The sequence below is a fragment of the Chiloscyllium plagiosum genome, unplaced genomic scaffold (assembly GCF_037043375.1).
Source record: "Chiloscyllium plagiosum isolate Xiang-an unplaced genomic scaffold, Cpla_swu_hap1 HiC_scaffold_44, whole genome shotgun sequence".
NCBI classification, from domain to species: Eukaryota; Metazoa; Chordata; class Chondrichthyes; order Orectolobiformes; family Hemiscylliidae; genus Chiloscyllium; species Chiloscyllium plagiosum.
Genome location: NW_028270182.1, coordinates 21,422,147 through 21,442,483, shown reverse-complemented (window position 1 = coordinate 21,442,483; position 20,337 = coordinate 21,422,147). Strand labels below are relative to the sequence as shown.

At 46.5% G+C, this 20,337-nt stretch overlaps 1 protein-coding gene across 1 annotated transcript in view; it reads left to right on the top strand.

Moving 5' to 3' along the window:
• The first annotated feature begins 261 nt into the window (after positions 1-261).
• Positions 262-20,337, top strand: part of LOC122548017 (pentraxin-related protein PTX3-like) — a 193,711-nt gene continuing 173,635 nt past the window's right edge. The window contains exons 1-2 of the mRNA XM_087983033.1: positions 262-876; positions 13,445-13,951. Of these exons, the coding sequence (XP_087839159.1) occupies positions 753-876; positions 13,445-13,951 (631 nt within the window). The 5' untranslated portion in view covers positions 262-752. The remainder of the gene's footprint in view (positions 877-13,444; positions 13,952-20,337) is intronic.

Below are 20,337 nucleotides of genomic sequence, written 5' to 3'. Positions count from 1 at the left end.
ATGTGTCACTATATAGACTGCACTCAATGCCAGTGTGGGATGAAAGAATTTTTTTGTCTCAATGTTAAATTAGTACCGGATGTTTGATTTGAAAATGTGCAATGAATTATATCATGACCCTTGATCTCCGCCTGTGTTGACCTCTAAGTTCAGTTGAGAGCCAGTGTTGCATTTCGCTGCTGCAACATCTGTGGCCAGAGTGTGTGTGTGTGTGAGAGAGATTTGTGAGTGTATGAGTGTCTGAGTATGTGTGTGTGTGAGAGAGAGTGTGTGCGTGTTTGAATGTGTGTGTTTTTATGTGAGAGTGATTTTGTGTGTGTGTGTCTGTCTGTGTGTGTGTGTGTATGTGTTCGAGCGATTGTGTGTGTGCGTGTGTGTGTGCAGTTCAGTGACGCTGTGTGAGTGAGTGAGGTTTTGGTTCAGTGGGGTTGTTCTGATGGGAGAGTTTGATTCCAGCTCAGCGGCTGGATATGGCCAGGGACTGTTTGTCTCTGCCTTTTCATTAAACTCAGTGGCTGCGTTTTTCTGAAAGAGGTCACCCACGGTCTCCCCTGAGGGGTGTGAGAGAGAACGAGAGCTTGACTCACATCTGACAATGATGTTACAGCGAGGAGGGGCCCCTGGAGTTGGTGTCACAGGAAGACTTTATAATGAGATCGAGGAGCATACTCAGCTTGCAGTGAGCTCTGCAGTCAGAGAGACAAGGAGCTACTGATAACCCAGCAACCAGAGGGTCAGGACACTCATCGAGCATGTCTTGCCTTTGCCTCCTGCTCCTTGCTTCCATCTTACACCGTCTGGCTGGCTATCAACACCAGGAGGATGACAATTTCCTCTTTTACACGGACACGCTTGAAGACAGCCTCCAAGCTGAAGGTCAGACCACGTTACTCATAGTCCCAGGCCAGTCTCAGTGTCAGTGGGGCCGGGGGACACCTGGATGTGGGACAGAAGGCGGGAGAAGAGTGTTGGCAGGGGGCAGTGTTTGTCAGTGCGGAGGGGGTAGCTGGGGGGAACCGGAAGGCAGTACCACACTTGGGGTGTTGAAGGTTATGGTGAACCAGGGAGTGATGAGTTGGGTACAGGACGAGTGAAGATACAGGGTGATACCACGTGTACTTCCGCAGGAGTGGGAAGATGACAGAGAGGGGTGAGGGGCGCAATAACGGAGCAGGGACGGGTGGAATGGGGAACACAAAGCAGAGGTGAGGAAGTGAGGGGAAGAAAGATGATTGATACAGAACATAGGAACTGGTCACTGCTACAGACTCAGTCACATATTATCCTTGTCTTTATTTTTATTTTGTTTATTCTTCAGTGGGATAAAGGCCACTCACAGTGTACAGAGTCATTGCATATTCAGGTAATGATCACTCTCTGGGTAACTGTACAGGGTCAGGGTTTATTCAGGTAAAGATCATTCTCTGGGTAACTGTACAGGGTCAGGGTTTATTCAGGTAGAGATCACTAACTGTATAACTGAACAGGGCAGTGTTTATTTAGGAAAGGATCACTCTCCGAATAACCGTATAGAGTCAGTGTTTATTCAGCAGGGTAAGGGTCACTCACTGTGTAACCGTACAGAGTCAGTGTTTATTCAGCAGGGTAAGGGTCGCTCACTGTGTAACTGTACAGAGTCAGTATTTATTCAGCAGGGAAAGGGTCGCTCACTGTGTAACTGTACAGAGTCAGTGTTTATCCAGCAGGGTAAGGGTCGCTCACTGTGTAACTGTACAGAGTCAGTATTTATTCAGCAGGGTAAGGGTCGCTCACTGTGTAACTGTACAGAGTCAGTGTTTATTCAGCAGGGTAAGGGTCACTCACTGTGTAACTGTACAGAGTCAGTGTTTATTCAGCAGGGTAAGGGTCACTCACTGTGTAACCGTACAGAGTCAGTGTTTATTCAGCAGGGTAAGGGTCACTCACTGTGTAACTGTACAGAGTCAGTCTTTATTCAGCAGGGTAAGGGTCACTCACTGTGTAACTGTACAGAGTCAGTGTTTATTCAGCAGGGTAAGGGTCACTCACTGTGTAACCGTACATAGTCAGTGTTTATTCAGCAGGGTAAGGGTCACTCACTGTGTAACTGTACAGAGTCAGTCTTTATTCAGCAGGGTAAGGGTCACTCACTGTGTAACTGTACAGAGTCAGTCTTTATTCAGCAGGGTAAGGGTCACTCACTGTGTAACCGTACAGAGTCAGTGTTTATTCAGCAGGGTAAGGGTCACTCACTGTGTAACTGTACAGAGTTAGTGTTTATTCAGCAGGGTAAGGGTCACTCACTGTGTAACCGTACAGAGTCAGTGTTTATTCAGCAGGGTAAGGGTCACTCACTGTGTAACCGTACAGAGTCAGTATTTATTCAGCAGGGTAAGGGTCACTCACTGTGTAACCGTACAGAGTCAGTGTTTATTCAGCAGGGTAAGGGTCACTCATTGTGTAACCGTACAGAGTCAGTGTTTATCCAGCAGGGAAAGGGTCACTCACTGTGTAACCGTACAGAGTCAGTATTTATTCAGCAGGGTAAGGGTCACTCATTGTGTAACCGTACAGAGTCAGGGTTTATTCAGCAGGGTAAGGGTCACTCACTGTGTAACCGTACAGAGTCAGTGTTTATCCAGCAGGGAAAGGGTCACTCACTATGTAACTACAGAGTCAGTACACATGGAACTAAATGCCACCCAGCATACAGATAGATGGCATTCAGTTCCATGTGTAGTAAGGAACAACAGTGTAATCAGGCACTGTCTGGACCAGAGAAGTCTGAACTTCCTTAAAGAGATTCCCGCACAAGATTCCAAGACATTGGAATCCGATGATTTGTTCACACGTTCTTCCCCAAAGTAGATGCCAAATGTGGATACTGGTCGGTAAACAGAGCAAGGGAATCTCAAGAAGGGATTACCTTCAGAACACTATTTGGAGGATATTACTAATTGTTGGTTTAGCAACCAATGGACAGACATATGGAGAGCATGCCTGGATGTTTATGCCTTGCTGATGTTATTATTGTAATAATCAAAACCAAAGAGGAACATGGTCAGATCCTTGGCTCTCCACAAAGGGCTTGTTTTCCACAGCAGAAATTCCCAGGGAGTATGAGTCGGATCCAGTTTCTACAACTGTCCAAATTCCAAATATGGAATCTGTCCTGACCCAGGGAAAGTCGAAACTGTAAATTAAATGGCAGCGACAAAACCTGGAGTACTAACAGATTAATCTCATTGACGCTGGGAAAAGGGCTCATAAACTTAGATTCTTCAACTTCTGGCACCATACTTTTCAAATGTTTTGGACCAAGCATTATCGGGAGAGCTTCTCAAGAGGATCGTATGTTTGGCAGAAGGATCATTGATGTGTCTTGAAAGTGGCTCAAGCTGAAAACAATTCCCTGTAGAATCCTCAAATCCCTACAGTGTGGAAACAGGCCCTTCGGCCCAACAAGTCCATACCAAACCTCTGAAGGGTAACCCACCCAGATCCATTCCCCTACCCTACTACTCTACATTTACCCCGACTAATTCACCTCATCTACACATCCCTGAACACTATGGGGCAATTTCCCATGGCCAATCCACCCTAACCTACACATCCCTGAACACTATGGGGTAATTTAGCATGGCCAATCCACCCTAACCTACACATCCCTGAACACTATGGGGTAATTTAGCATGGCCAATCCACCCGAACCTACACATCCCTGAACACTATGGGGCAATTTCCCATGGCCAATCCACCCGAACCTGCACATCCCTGAACACTATGGGGTAATTTCCCATGGCCAATCCACACTAACCTACACATCCCTGAACACTATGGGGTAATTTAGCATGGCCAATCCACCCTAACCTACACATCCCTGAACACTATGGGGCAATTTAGCATGGCCAATCCACCCTAACCTACACATCCCTGAACACTATGGGGCAATTTAGCATGGCCAATCCACCCTAACCTACACATCCCTGAACACTATGGGGCTATTTAGCATGGCCAATCCACCCTAACCTACACATCCCTGAACACTATGGGGCAATTTCCCATGGCCAATCCACCCTAACCTACACATCCCTGAACACTATGGGGCAATTTCCCATGGCCAATCCACCCTAACCTACACATCCCTGAACACTATGGGGCAATTTCCCATGGCCAATCCACCCTTACCTGCACATTATTGGATTGTGGGACAAAACCAGAGTATCCTGAGGAAACCCCCCATGCAGACACGGAATCCCACAAAGTTAGACCTGGAAAAATTGTCAAAATACTGTGTGAGATTTTAAGAAAGTAGAACTAGAACATAGAACATAGAACATTCCAGCGCAGTACAGGCCCTTCGGCCCTCGATATTGCACCGACCTGTGGAACCAATCAGAAGCCCATCAATCCTACACTATTCCATTCTCATCCATATGTTTATCCAATGATCATTTAAATGCCCTTAAAGTTGGCGAGTCTACTACTGTTGCAGGCAGGGCGTTCCATGCCCCTACTACTCTCTGAGTAAAGAACCTACCTCTGACATCTGTCCTATATCTATCACCCCTCAATTTAAAGCTATGTCCCCTCATGTTCGCCATCACCATCTAAGGGAAATGGCTCTCCCTGTCCACCCTATCTAACCCTCTGATTATCTTGTATGTCGCAATTAATTCACCTCTCAACCCCCTTCTCTCCAACAAAAACAGCCTCAAGTCCCTCAGCCTTTCCTCATAAGACCTTCCCTCCATACCAGGTCACACCTTGGTAAATGTCCTCTGAACCCTTTCCAAAGCTTCCACATCCTTCCTATAATGTGGTGACCAGAACTTTGAGGCCACACCAGAGTTTTGTACAGCTGCAACGTGACCTCATGGCTCTGAAACTCAATCCCTCTACCAATAAAAACTAACACACTGTATGCCTTCTTAACAACCCTATCAACCTGGGTGGCAACTTTCAGGGATCTGTGTACATGGACACTGAGATCTCTGTGGAGAAAGTGAGGACTGCAGATGCTGGAGATCAGAGCTGAAAATGTGTTGTTGGAAAAGCTCAGCAGGTCAGGCAGCATCCAAGGAACAGGAGAATCGACGTTTCGGGCATGAGCCCTTCTTCAAGATTTCCTGAAGAATTCACTGCTCCTTGGATGCTGCCTGACCTGCTGCGCTTTTCCAGCAACACATTTTCAGCACCGAGATCTCTGTGCTCATCTACACTACCAAGAATCTTACCATTTGCCCAAAACTCTGTATTCCTGTTACTGCTTCCAGAGTGAATCACCTCACATTTTTCCAAAGTAAACGCCATTTGCCACCTCTCAGCCCAACTCTGCAGCTTATCTACGTCCTTCTGTAACCTGCAACATTATTCAGCACTATTCACAACTCTACCGACCTTAGTGTCATCGCAAATTTACTAACACATCCTTCTACGCCCTCATCCAGGTCGTTTATAAAAATGACAAACAGCAGTGGCCCCAAAACAGATCCTTGCAGCACACCACTAGTAACTTATCACCAGGATGAACATTTCCCATCAACCACCACCCTCTGTCTTCTTTCAGCTAGCCAATTTCTGATCAAAACCACTAAATCACCCTCAATCCCATGTCTCTGTATTTTGTACAATAGCTTACTGTGGGGAACCTTATCCAACGCCTTACTGAAATCCATATACACTACATCAATTGCTTTACCCTCATCTACCTGTTTGGTCATATAGTCATAGAGATGTACAGCATGGAAACAGACCCTTCGGTCCAACCTGTCCATGCCGACCAGATCTCCCAACCCAATCTAGTCCCACCTGCCAGCACCCGGCCCATATCCCTCCAAACCCTTCCTATTCACATACCCATCCAAATGCCTCTTAAATGTTGCAATTGTACCAGCCTCCACCACTTCCTCTAGCAGCTCATTCCATACACGTACCACCCTCTGCGTGAAAATGTTGCCCCTTAGGTCTCTTTTATATCTTTCCCTCACCTTCTCAAAGAACTCAATTAGGTTTGTGAGGCACCCTTCACAAAACCATGTTGACTATCCCTAATCAACTTATTCCTCTCTCAATGATTATAAATCCTATCTCTATAAACTTTTTCAACACTTTCCCCACAACCAAAGTAAGGCTCACTGGTCTATAATTTCCAGGGTTGTCTCTACTCCCCTTCTTGAACAAGGGAACAACATTTGCTATTCTCCAGCCTTCTGGCACTATTCCTGTAGACAATGATGACATAAACATCAAAGGCTCTGCGATCTCCTCCCTGACTTCCCAGAGAATCCAGGATAAATCCCATCCAGCCCAGGGGACTTATCTATTTTAACACATTCCAGAATTGCTAACACCCCCTCCTTGTGAACCTCAATCCCATCTAGTCTAATAGCCCGTATCTCAGTGTTCTCCTTGACAACATTGTCTTTTTCCAGTGTGAATACTGAAGAAAAATATCCATTTCGTACCTTTCCTATCTCCTTGGACTCCAAGCACAACGTCCTACTTGTTTGGCCTTGATTAGCCCTAATCTTACTCTACTCATTCTTTTATTTCTGACATACTATAGAAAGCTTTAGGGTTTTCCTTGATCTGATCTGCCAATGACTTCTCATGTCTCCTCCTGGCTCTTCGTAGCTCTCTCTTCCTGACTACCTTGTAACTCTCAAGCACCCGAACTGAGTCTCCTTCTTCCTCTTGACAATAGATTCAACTTTGGTTCCCTCGCTTGACCACTTCCTTCCTGCCTGACAGGTACATACTTATCAAGCACACGCAGTAGCTGTTCCTATATGAGCTCCACGTTTCAGTTGTGCCCATTCCCTGCAGTTTCCTTCCCCATCCTATGCATCCTAAATCTTGCCTAATCACATCATAATTACCTTTCCCCCAGCTATAACTTTAACTTTTGCCCTTTCCATCACTAAAGTAAACATAGCTGAATGGTGGCTCAGTGGTTAGCACTGCTGCCTCACAGCGCCAGATTCAATTCCTACCTCAGGCGTTTGCACATTCTCTCCGTGTCTGCGTGGGTTTGCTCCGGTTTCCTCCCACAATCCAAAGATGTGCAGGTTAGGTGAATTGGCCATGCTAAATTGCCCGTAGTGTTAGGTGAAGGACTAAATGTAGGGGAATGGGAATGGGTTTGGGTGGGTTGCTCTTCAGAGGGTCGGTGTGGACTTGGTGAGCCGAAGGGCCTGTTTCCATACTGTAAGTAATCTAATCTCTAATCTTACTGGCACCAAAGTGCTCACCCACCTCCAAATCTAACACCTGGCTGGGTTCATTACCCAGTACCAAACCCAGTGTGGCTTCACCACTTGTTGGCTTGTCTGGGTATAGTGTGGGTCTGTACATTGCTAAAGGTGCAGAGATTGGAGTGATATGTTCTTCTTGCTCAATAATCCCACAACACCACGCTATAGTCCAACAGGTTTATTTGAAAGTCCAAGCTTTCGGAGCGATGCTCTTTCATCAGGTAACCCGTGGGCGGGATCATAGGTCACAGAATTTATAGGAAAAGATCAAAGTGTCATACAACTGATGTGATATACTGAACAAACCTAGATTGCTGTTAAATCTTTCATCACTCTGAATGGGGCTGCAGGTTTCGATTGATTAATATGTAAAACCCAGAACTTCTTTCAAGTCATACTCCTGAGGTTACTTAAGGTTTTATGTAAAAAGAAGTTGACATCTCAGCTCAGACAATGCATTAAAGTTTATTTTTAAAAAGTGACAACTCAGCATGTACTTCCAGGTAAACCTGGTGTTGTGTGATTTTTAACTTTACGGGGGTGAGGACTGCAGATGCTGGAGATCAGAGTCAGGATTAGAGCGGTGCTGGAAAAGCACAGCAGGTCAGGCAGCATCTGGGGAGCAGGAAAATCCACGTTTCGGGCAAAAGCCGATTCTTAACTTTGTCCACCCCAGTCCTTTTACTTGGATGTGGGAGATTAGGGAGAATTTCAATGTCCCCGGAGATTATGTCTGGTTGAATGTGAATCCTATTGGATAACGAGGATTAATTGGAGCATCAATTAGAAGCAATGAGGAAATTACAGGAGCCCGAGGGTGTGATGGATGGCAGTTTCAGGAAGGGAGGAAAAATGCAGGTATATTCAGGTCAAGGGGTAACTGCTGGGAAAGATAGGTGAGGGAGGCAGGTAGTGAAGGAGTCTCCTGTAGCTATCCCTGTCTCAAACAAGTATGCTGTTCTAGATACTGCTGTGGGGAGGTTGGTCTTTCAGAGTAATATATCGCTATCAGCCAGCCTTCTGCTACTGAGACCGGCTCTACTGTCATGAGGAATATGTCACGTTCGGAGCGATTGAGTGTAAGAGGAGAATCTCCAGACAGACATTTCTGCAGCAGACAGCAAGACATCAGAATGGAGTGCAGCCTCCCTCGTGTCAGGGTCAAGGAAGTCTCAGGGAGGGCACAAAATGTTCTCAAAGGGGAGAGTGAGCAGTAGAAGGTACCAACAACATAGGAAAAGGATAAGGTTCTGCAGAGACAAAATAGGGAATTGGGCGGGAGGTTAAAAAGTAGGTTCTTGGGGTTGCAATATCTGCATTACACTGGTGCCATGTGCTAGTGAGAGTAGTTAAACATCAGACAACACCGGGCTATAGTCCAACAGGTTTATTTGGAAGCACTAGCTTTCGGCGAGTCACTCCTTCATCAGGTGGTAGGATAGCGCTCCGAAAGCTAATGCTTCCAAATAAACCGGTTGGACTATAACCTGGTGTTCTGTGATTTTTAACTTTGTGAAAGTGAGGACTGCAGATGCTGGAGGTCAGAGTCAAGATCAGAGCGGTGCTGGAAAAGCACAGCAGGGCAGGCAGTATCCGAGGAGCAGGAAAATCGACGTTTCGGGCAAAAGCCCTTCAACAGGATTCCTCGGATGCTGCCTGACCTGTTGTGCTTTTCCAGCACCACTCTGATTTTTAACTTTGTCCAGCCCAGTTCAACACTGGCACCTGTACATCATGGCAAGTGAGAGTAGAAATAGTGGCATAGGGCAGGTGAATGCTTGGCTGAGGAGCTGGTGCAGGGGGTAGGGATTCACATTTTTGATTCATTTGGATCTCTTCTGGTGGGACCCAAAGAGGTAGTGAGAAAAGAGATAAGAGAAAATTCGGGTTGAACTGTAGGCCCCACAATAATCAGAGGGAAATTGAGAATCAAATATGTAAGGACATCTCTGCTATCTGTAAACATAATAGAGTGGTTACGATAAGGGATTTTAACTTTCCAAACATAGACTGGGACTGCCATAGTGTTAAGGGTTTAGATGGAGGGGAATTTGTTTAGTGTGTACAAGAACATTTTCTGATTCAGTATGTGGATGTACCTACTGGTGAAGGTACAAAACTTGACCTATTCTTGGGAAATAAGGCAGGGCAGGTGACTGTGGTGTTGGGGCCAGTGACCATAATTCTATTAGTTTTAAAAGAGTGATGGAAAATATAGACCAGATCTAAAAGTTAAAGTTCTAAATTGGAGTTAGGCCAATCTTAAATGTATTAGGCAAGAACTTTTGAATGTTGATTGGGAGAGGTTATTTACAGATAAAGGGAGAATTGGAAAGTAGGAGGCTTTTAAAAATGAGATAAGGAGAGTTCAGAGGCAGTATGTTCCTGTGAGTGTAAAGGGTAAAACTGCTTGATGTAGGGAATGCTGGATGACTAGAGAAATTGGGATTTTAAGGAAAAGGAGGCATATGTCAGGTACAGATAGCAGGGACTGAGCGCATCCATAGAGAACGGCATTAGGGGTGTACTTAAAAGAGAAATAAGAGGGCAAACAGAGGACATGAGATATCTTTGGCAAATAGGGTTAAGGAGAATTCAAAGGGTTTTTACAAATACATGAGAGAAAATAATAACTAGGGAGAGAATAGGGCCCCTTAAAAATTCCTGAAGAAGGGCTTATGCCCAAAACGTTGATTCTCCTGCTCCTTGGATGCTGCCTGACCTGCTGCGCTTTTCCAGCACCATATTTTTCAGCCCTTAAAGATCAACAAGACCAACTGTGGCTATATAAAACCCTTGTTAGGCTGCAATTGGAGTATTGTGTGCAGTTTTGGTTGCCACATCACCAGAAGGATGTGGAAGCTTTGGAGAGAGCGCAGAGATGGTTCACCGGGATGCTGCCTGGTCTCGAGGGCATTGGCCGTGGGGAAAGGTCAAAAAGATTGGGATTGTTTTCACTGGAAAGATGGCGGCTGAGAGGAGACCTGATAGAGGCCTACACAATTATTATAGGGCAGGTAGTCAGAGGCTTTTTCCCAGGGTTGATGTTTCAATTACAATGGGGCACAGGTTCAAGGGGAAGAGGAGGAGAGTTTGAGGGCAATGTGCGTATCTCGCAGGGAGTGGGAGGAGCCTGGAACACATTGCCAGAAGAGAAGGTGGAGGCAGGCACCTTGGTAACATCGAAGAGGCATCTGGATGGTTCCGTGAATAGGGAGGGAATAGAGGGATACGGACCGAATAAGGGCAGAAGGTTTGTTTCTTAGTTTAGTTCAGGCACGATGATCAGCACAGGCTAGGAGGGCCGAAGGGCCTGTAGGTACGTAGTTCTCATTTGTTCTTTTTTACTTTATGTGTGGAAGCACAGAAAATGCGTTAGATACTAAACAAGTATTTTACAGTACTCATTGTAGAGAAGGATATGGAACTAGAGAACTTGGGGAAATAATTAGTGATACCTTGAAAAGTGTCCACATTACAGTAGAAGAGGTGCTGGACATCTTAAAGTTGGGTAAGTTCCTGAGACTTGATCAGGACTCTGTGGGAAGCTAAGGACTTGATTGCTGGGCCCATTGCTGAGATATTTGTATCATTGATAGTCACAAGTGAGGTGCCAGAAGACTGGAGGTTGGCTACAGTGATGCCACTTTTTAAGGTGGTAAGGACAAGTCAGGGAACTATAGACCAATGAGCCTGATGTCGGTGGTGGGCAAGTTGTTGGATGGAATCCTGAGGGACAGGATGTACATGTATTTGGAAAGGCAAGGACTGATTAGGGATAGTCAACATGACTTTGTGTGTGGGAAATCATGTCTCACAAACTTGATTGAGTTTTTTGAAGAAGTAACAAAGACGATTGATGAGGGCAGAGCAGTAGATGTGATCTATATGGACTTCAGTAAGGCGTTTGACAAGGTTTCTCACGGGAGACTGGTGAGCAAAGTAAGTACTCATGGAATACAGGGAGAACTAGCCATTTGGATACAGAATTGGCTTGAAGGTAGAAGACAGAGTGGTGGTGGAGGGTCGTTTTTCAGACTGGAGGCCTGTGACCAGAGGAGTGTTACAAGGATCGGTGCTGGGCCCTCTACTTTTCATCATTTATATAAATGATTTGGATGTGAAAATAGGAGGTATAGTTAGTAAGTTTGCAGATGACACCAAAATTGGAGGTGTAGTGGACAGCGAAGAAGTGGCAGATGGAGTTTAATTTAGATAAAAGTGAGGTGCTGCACTTTATTAGATTAGATTACTTACAGTGTGGAAACAGGCCCTTCGGCCCAACAAGTCCACACCGACCCTCCGAAGAGCAACCCACCCAGACCTATATTCCCCTACATTTACCTCTTCACCTAACATTACAGGCAATTTAACATGGCTGATTCACCCTGACCTGCACATCTTCGGACTGTGGGAGGAAACCGGAGCACCCAGAGGGAACTCCACACAGTCAGTTGCCTGAGGCGGGAATTGAACCCGGGTCCATGGTGCTGTGAGGCAGCAGTGCTAACCACTGTGCCATCCCTTTGGAAAGGCAAATCTGAGCAGGACTTATACACTTAATGGTAAGGTCCTAGGGAGTGTTGCTGAACAAAGAGACCTTGGAGTGCAGGTTCATAGCTCCTTGAAAGTCGAGTCACAGGTAGATAGGATAGTGAAGGAGGCGTTTGGTATGCTTTGCTTTATTGGTCAGAGTATTGAGTACAGGAGTTAGGAGTTTAAGTTGCGACTGTACGGGACATTGGTTAGGCCACTTTTGGAATATTGCGTGCAATTCTGGTCTCCTTCCTTTAGGAAGGATGTCGTGAAACTTGAAAGTGTTCAGAGAAGATTTACAAGGAGGGTTTGAGCTATAGGGAGAGGATAAATAGATAAATAGACAAGGCCTTTTCCCTGGGGTGGGGGAGTCCAGAACTAGAGGGCTCAGGTTTAGGGTGAGAGGGGAAAGATTTAAAAGGAACCTGAGGGGCAATTTTTCACACAGAGGGTGGTGAGTGTATGGAATGAGCTGCCAGAGGAAGTGGTGGAGGCATTTAAAAGGCATTTACATGGGTATATGAATAGGACGGGTTTAGAGGGATATGGGCCAAGTGCTGACAAACAGGACTAGATTAGGTCCTAACTCGACATGGACATGTTGAACTGAAGGATCTGTTTCCATGCTGTACACCTCTATGACTCTCAGACTTCAGCACTTGGAAAATTTTACAATCCCTACCTCTGTATTATTATCATTCGGAGATGCCGGTGTTGGACTGGGGTGTACAAAGTTAAAAATCACACGACATCAGGTTATAATCCAACTATAACCTGATGTTTCGCTGCTCCGAAAGCTAGTGCTTCCAATTAAACCTGTTGGACTATAACCTGGTGTTGTGTGATTCTTAACTCTGTTATGGCCTAATGATTATCTATTTTCCCTTGTAGCATATGTTAACATCCCCCTTTTTTCCTAAAGGTAGTTATGTTATCAGCTTTGGAATGATGTCCCGTCGAGATTGTGATGTGAATGTGAGCCATGAAGCCAGATGTTGTGATATGAGCTCAGGCTTTCTGCACTGTTGTCTCTAACACAGGATGTGTCTGCAGATTCCCTTGTACTGGATAGTTTAGATTGCCATTAAATAAACCCACCACAGAGTCATAGAGATGTACAGCACGGAAACAGACCCCTTGGTCCAACTCATCCATGCCGACCAAATATCCTAAATTAATCCAGTCCCATTTGCCAGCAGTTGGCCCATATCCCTCTAAACCCTTCCTATTCATATACCGAACCAGATTCCTTTTAAATGTTGTACCAGCCTCCACCACGTCCTGTGGCAGCAGACACTTTCAAGGAAACACAATTCACAGAGCTCATTTCCATTTTATTTAGATGGGAGTGAAGAATATATCAAATCGTATCAAAAGAGAAAGTAAAAGCCGGAGAGTTGAGCGGAGAGAAGAAGGTCAGAGGTGAGGCAGGAGCAGGTGAGAGGAAAATAAAGAGAAAGAGGAAGGAGAGAGAGAAAAATGAGGAAGTACCGAAGAGTGATCAATGGAACAAGAAGCAGGAAGGAGGAAGCGGGGAGAGAGGGACAGGAAGAGAGAGGAGTGAGGGTTGTGAACCCAGTGCTGTGTTTGCCTGGATTAAGAGGATGAAGTGTTAGTGACATCTTGCATGCTCCAGCTCTTGTCTAACCTGCAGTGCCTTCCCAACCCCACAGCCGAGGCCTGTCCATGTCGTAAAGACCTCTCACATTGGGACAAGGCATTTGTGATGCTGGAAGACTCCCAAATGCGACAGAACATGCTCCTGCATTCTGTTGACCAGGTCCTGGCTGGTGAACTGCGTGCGGTACGCTCCGAGGTGCAAAAGGCACTAGCTGAGGGCTCTGAGGTCTGTGGGCATGCCCACCATCGCCTGAAGGATACAGTGAGTGCCCGTCTTGCCAAGCTGTTGGAACAGGCGCGTGAGGGTGCACTCAAATGGCAGTTGGAGCATACCAACAAACTGAAGGAGGTCTTCCTCTTGGTGCTGGGCCTATACGAAAGGCTCGAGATGCTCGATAAGCGCCTGGCGAAGTCAGAGGCCAGCAAGGCAATGTCAGGCAGGCAGACCATGTGCACATCGCTCATCGAGGAGTTGCGGCAAACCCGAGACGAGATGCGGACCCTGAGATCTCAGAGACCTGCTCCACACTCAGAGACTCACAGCCAGGAAACTCCAGGAGGTAAGAGGCCATCTTGAAAGCTGACCAGAATCATACAATATTACATTGACTTTCACTTCACTATGTTTATGTTGACACAGTTTTCACCAATACAGAGTCATAGTGATGTACAGCACAGAAACAGACCCTTCGGTCCAACCCATCCATGCCGACCAGATATCCCAACCCAATCTAGTCCCACCTGCCAGCACCCGGCCCATATCCCTCCAAACCCTTCCTATTCATATACCCATCCAAATGCCTCTTAAATGTTGCAATTTACCAGCCTCCACCACATCCTCTGGCAGCTCATTCCATACACACACCACCCTCAGTGTGAAAAAGTTGCCCCATAGGTCTTTTGTATATCTTTCCCTTCTTACCCTAAACCTATGCCCTCTAGTTCTGGACTCCCCCACCCCAGGGAAAAGACTTTCTCTATTTATCCTATCCATGCCCCCCCATAATTTTGTAAACCTGATTAAGGTCACCCCTCAGCCTCCGACACTCCAGGGAAAACAGCCCCAGCCTGTTCAGCCTCTCCCTGTAGCTCAAACCCTCCAACCCTGGCAACATCCTTGTAAATCTTTTCTGAACCCTTTCAAGTTTCACAACATCTTTCCGATAGGAAGGAGACCAGAATTGCACGCAATATTCCAACAGTGGCCTAACCAATGTCCTGTACAGCCGCAACATGACCTCCCAACTCCTGTACTCAATACTCTGACCAATAAAGGAAAGCATACCAAACGCCTTCTTCACTATCCTATCTACCTGCGACTCCACTTTCAAGGAGCTATGAACCTGCACTCCAAGGTCTCTTTGTTCAGCAACACTCCCCAGGACCTTACCATTAAGTATATAAGTCCTGCTAAGATTTGCTTTCCCAAAATGCAGTACCTCACATTTATCTGAATTAAACTGCATCTGCCACTTCTCAGCCCATTGGCCCATTTGGTCCAGATCCAGTTGTAATCTGAGGTAACCCACTTTGCTGTCCACTACACCTCCAATTCTGGTGTCATCTTCAAACTTACTAACTGTACCTCTTATGCTCGCATCCAAATCATTTGTGTAAATGACTAAACGTAGAGGTGGAAATGTGTTGCTGGAAAAGCACAGCAGGTCAGGCAGCATCCTGGGAACAGGAGAATCGACGTTTCGGGCATAAGCCCTTCTTCAGGAATGAGGAAAGTTTGTCCAGCAGGCTAAGATAAAAGGTAGGGAGGAGGGACTTGGGGGAGGGGCGTCGGAAATGTGATAGGTGGAAAGAGGTCAAGGTGAGGGTGATAGGTCAGACTGGGGTGGGGGCGGAGAGGTCGGGAAGAAGATTGCAGGTTAGGAAGGCGGTGCTGAATTTGATGGATTTGACTGAGACAGGGTGGGGGAGGGGAAATGAGGAAACTGGTGAAATCCGAGTTCATCCCTTGTGGTTGGAGGGTTCCTAGCCGGAAGATGAGGCGTTCTTCCTCCAACCGTCGTTTTGTTGTGGTCTGACGATGGAGGAGTCCAAAGACCTGCATATCCTTGGTGAAGTGGGAGGGGGAATTGAAATGTTGAGCTACAGGGTGGTTGGGTTGGTTGGTCCGGGTGTCCCAGAGGTGTTCTCTGAAACGCTCCGCAAGTAGGCGGCCTGTCTCCCCAATATAGAGGAGGCCACATCGGGTGCAGAGGATGCAATAGATGATGTGTGGGGAGGTGCAGGTGAATCTGTGGCGGATATGGAAGTTTCCTTTGGGGCCTTGGAGGGAGGTGAGGGGGGAGGTGTGGGCGCAAGTCTTGCACCTCCTGCGGTTGCAGGGGAAGGTGCCGGGAGTGGAGGTTGGGTTGGTGGGGGGTGTGGATCTGACGAGGGAGTCACGGAGGGAGTGGTCTTTACGGAATGCTGATAGGGGAGGGGAGGGAAATATATCCTTGGTGGTGGGGTCCGTTTGGAGGTAGCGGAAATGACGGCGGATGATGCGCTGTACATGGAGATTGGTCGGGTGGTAGGTGAGGACCAGTGGGGTTCTGTCCTGGTGGCGGTTGGAGAGGCGGGGTTCAAGGGCGGAGGAGCGGGAAGTGGAAGAGATGTGGTGGAGGGCATTGTCGACCATCTTTGATGTAGAGGGCCCAGCACCGATCCTTGTGGCACTCCACTGGTCACAGGCCTCCAGTCTGAAAAACAACCCTCCACCACCACCCTCTGTCTTCTACCTTTGAGCCAGTTCTGTATCCAAATGGGTAAAAACAATGACTGCAGATGCTGGAAACCAGATTCTGGAGTAGAGTGGTGCTGGAAAAGCACAGCAGTTCAGGCAGCATCCGAGGAGCAGGAAAATCAACGTTTCAGACAAAAGCCCTTCATCAGGAATACAGGCAGAGTGCCAGAAGGGTGGAGAGATAAATGAGAGGAGGGTGGGGTGGGGAGAAAGTAGCATAGAGTACAATGGGTGGATGGGGGTGGGATGAAGGTGATAGGTCAGAGAGGAGGGTGGAGTGGAGAGGTAGAAAAGAAGATAGGCAGGTAGGACAGGTCATGGGGACAGTGCTGAGCTGGAAGTTTGGAACTGGGGTGAGGTGGGGGAAAGGGAAATGAGGAAACTGGTGAAGTCCACATTGATGCCCTGGGGCTGAAGTGTTGCGAGGCGGAAGATGAGGCGTTCTTCCTCCAGGCGTCTAGTGGTGAGGGAGCGGCGGTGAAGGAGGCCCAGGACCTCCATGTCCTCGGCAGAGTGGGAGGGGGAGTTGAAATGTTGGGCCACGGGGCGGTGTGGTTGATTGGTGCGGGTGTCTCGGAGATGTTCCCTAAAGCACTCTGCTAGTTCTCCCTGTATCCCGTGAACTCTAACCTTGCTAATCAGTCTCCCATGGGGATCCTTGTCGAACGCCTTACTGAAGTCCATATAGATCACATCTACCGTTCTGCCCTCATCAATCCTGTTTGTTACTTGCTCAAAAAACTCAATCAAGTTTGTGAGACATAATTTCCCACGCACAAAGCCATGTTGACTATCCCTAATCAGTCCTTGCTTTTCCAAATACATGTACATCCTGTCCCTCAGGATTCCCTCCAACAACTTGCCCACCACTGAGGTCAGGCTCACCGGTCTATAGTTCCCTGGCTTGTCCTTACCACCCTTCTTAAACAGTGGCACCACGTTTGCCAACCTCCAGTCTTCCGTCACCTCACCTGTGACTATCGATGATACAAATATCCCAGCAAGAGACCCAGCAATCACTTACCTCGCTTCCCACAGAGTTCTAGGGTACACCTGATCAGATCCTGGGGATTTATCCACTTTTATGCATTTCAAGATATTCAGCACTTCCTCCTCTGTAATCTGGACATTTTGCAAGATGTCACCATCTATTTCCCTACAGTCTATACCTTCCATATCCTTTTCCACAGTAAATACTGATGCAAAGTATTCATTTAGTATCTCCCCCATTTTCTGTGGCTCCACGCAAAGGCCGCCTTGCTGATCTTTCAGGGGCCCTATTCTCTCCCTAGTTACCCTTTTGTCCTTAATGTATTTGTAAAAACCCTTTGGATTCTCCTTAATTCTATTTGCCAAAGCTATCTCATGTCCCCGTTTTGTCCTCCTGATTTCCCTCTAAAATATACTCCTACTGTGCTTATACTCTTCTAAGGATTCACTCGATCTATCCTGTCTATACCTGACATATGCTTCCTTCTTTTTCTTAGCCAAACCCTCAATTTCTTTAGTCATCCAGCATTCCCTATACCTACCAGTCTTTCCTTTCACCCCGACAGGAATATACCTTCTCTGGATTCTCGTTATCTCATTTCTGAAGGCTTCCCATTTTCCAGCCGTCCCTTTACCTGCGAACATCTGCCTCCAATCAGCTTTTGAAAGTTCTTGCCTAATACCGTCAAAATTGGCCTTTCTCCAATTTAGAACTTCAACTTTTAGATCTGGTCTATCCTTTTCCATCACTACTTTAAAACAAATAGAATTATGGTCGCTGGCCCCAAAGTGCTCCCCCACTGACACCTCAGTCACCTGCCCTGCCTTATTTACCAAGAGTAGGTCAAGTTTTGCACCTTCTCTAGTAGGTACATCCACATACTCATCAGAAAATTGTCTTGTACACACTTAAGAACTTCCTCTCCATCTAAACCTTTAACACTATGGCAGTCCCACTCTATGTTTGGAAAGTTAAAATCCCCTACCATAACGATCCTATTATTCTTACAGATAGCTGAGATCTCCTTACAAGTTTGTTTCTCAATTTCCCTCTGACTATTAGGGGGTCTATAATACAATCCCAATAAGGTGATCATCCCTTTCTTATTTCTCAGTTCCACCCAAATAACTTCCCTGGATATATTTCCGGGAATATCCCCCCTCAGCACAGCTGTAATGCTATCCCTTATCAATAATGCCACTCCCTGTTCTCTCTTGCCTCCCTTTCTATCCTTCCTGTAGCAGTTGTATCCTGGAACATTAAGCTGCCAGTCCTGCCCATCCCTGAACCATGTTTCCGTAATTGCTATGATATCCCAGTGCCATGTTCCTAACCATGCCCTGAGTTCATCTGCCTTCCCTGTTAGGCCCCTGGCATTGAAATAAATGCAGTTTAATTTATTAGTCCTACCTTGTCCCTGCCTGCCCTGACTGTTTGACTCACTTCTGTTCTCAGCTGTACCTGTCTCAGATCGATCTCTTTCCTCACTATCTCCCTAGGTCCCACCCCCCCCACCTTACTGGTTTAAATCCTCCCAAGCAGCTTTAGCAAATGTCCCTGCCAGTATATTAGTCCCCTTCCAATTTAGGTGCAATCCGTCCTTCTTGTACAGGTCACTTCTACCCCAAATGAGATTCCAATGATCCAAAAATGTGAACCCTTCTCCCATACACCAGCTCCTCAGCCATGCATTCATCTGCTCTATCCTCCTATTCCTGCCCTCACTAGCTCGTAGCACCAGGAGTAATCCAGATATTATTACTCTTGAGGATCTCCTTTTTAAATTCCTGCCTAACTCTCTGTAATCTCCCTTCAGAATCTCAACCTTTTCCCTTCCTATGTCATTGGTTCCAACGTGGACAATGACCTCCTGCTGGCCCTCTCCCCCATGAGAACATTCTGCACCTTCTCTGAGACATCCTTGATCCTGGCACCAGGGAAACAACACACATTCTGCTTTTTCTCTGCTGGCCACAGAAACGTCTGTCTGTACCTTGGACTACAGAATCCCCTAACACAATTGATCGCTTGGAAGCCAACGCACCCCTCGATGCATTAGAGCCAGTCTCAATCCCAAAAACTTTTGTTCGTGCTACGTTCCCCTGAGAATCCATCACCCTCTACATTTTCCAAAACAGCAGAAATGGGTATATCCACAAAAGACTACTGTCCTAGCTGCCTACCTCTCTTACCCTTCTTGGAGTTAACCCATCTATGTGACTGTATCTGAGAATTTCACCCCTTCCTATAACTGCCATCCATCAGATACTGTTGCTGTTGCAAATTCCTCATCGCTTCTAACTGTCTCTCCAACCGATCCATTTGATGTGATAAGATTTGCAGCCAACAGGAAGATATAATCCACAGTAACCCTTAAACTCTCTTTAAACTCCCACATCTGACAAGAAGTACGTATCACTGCAAAAGGCCATTTTTGCTCCTTCACAATCTACAGGCCCAGAAAATAACACCATCTTATTCCTCTACAAACACTGCCCCAGGTTAAATTAGTAGTTATGGCTTATATTTTAAGTTTAATCAAGAGACATATCTCCAAAGACATATAATCAAGAAAGAACCCACTCTACTCACTACTGCAGAATCTCTGTAGGCCACACATAAAACAATGATTAACTTATCTGATTCTGTGCTGTGACTTCACCCAAACAGTTCCTCCAAGAATAGTTGTGAATTTCACTGTTTGCTAATTTTCCCAGATGCACTCCGATGTCCAGCGATACATGAATTCAAACAGCAAAGGCAGGTTCTCTCTCTCCTGCACTGTCCACACCACGTGCTTCCTTTGTCTGCTCTTCTCCCTTTTAAAACTGCTGTTGTTTTGACGTTTTTTTCCCCAAAGTTCCAAAACAATACAACAGCATATGAAACAGGAATTACTGCTCCAACATCAAAAATACCTCAAAAAAGGAGCAACTCTTACAGCCAGACATTTTTCCCATCTGCCAAGCCATTTGGCCCATCTGTTCTGTGCTTAGAACATCCTCTGGAACGGTGTAATGGGGGAGAGCGGTGTGGGCGGGGCGAGGCGGGGGGGTGCAGTGTTGCTTCAACACATGACTACAGCAGCTCAGGGAGGCAGTCCAACAGCACCTTGCCAAGGCCAATTAGGGATGGGCAACAAATACTTGCCCAGCCAGTGATGAACACAGGCTGTGAGAGAAATACAACAAGGAGGAGGAATGGGGAAAGATGCA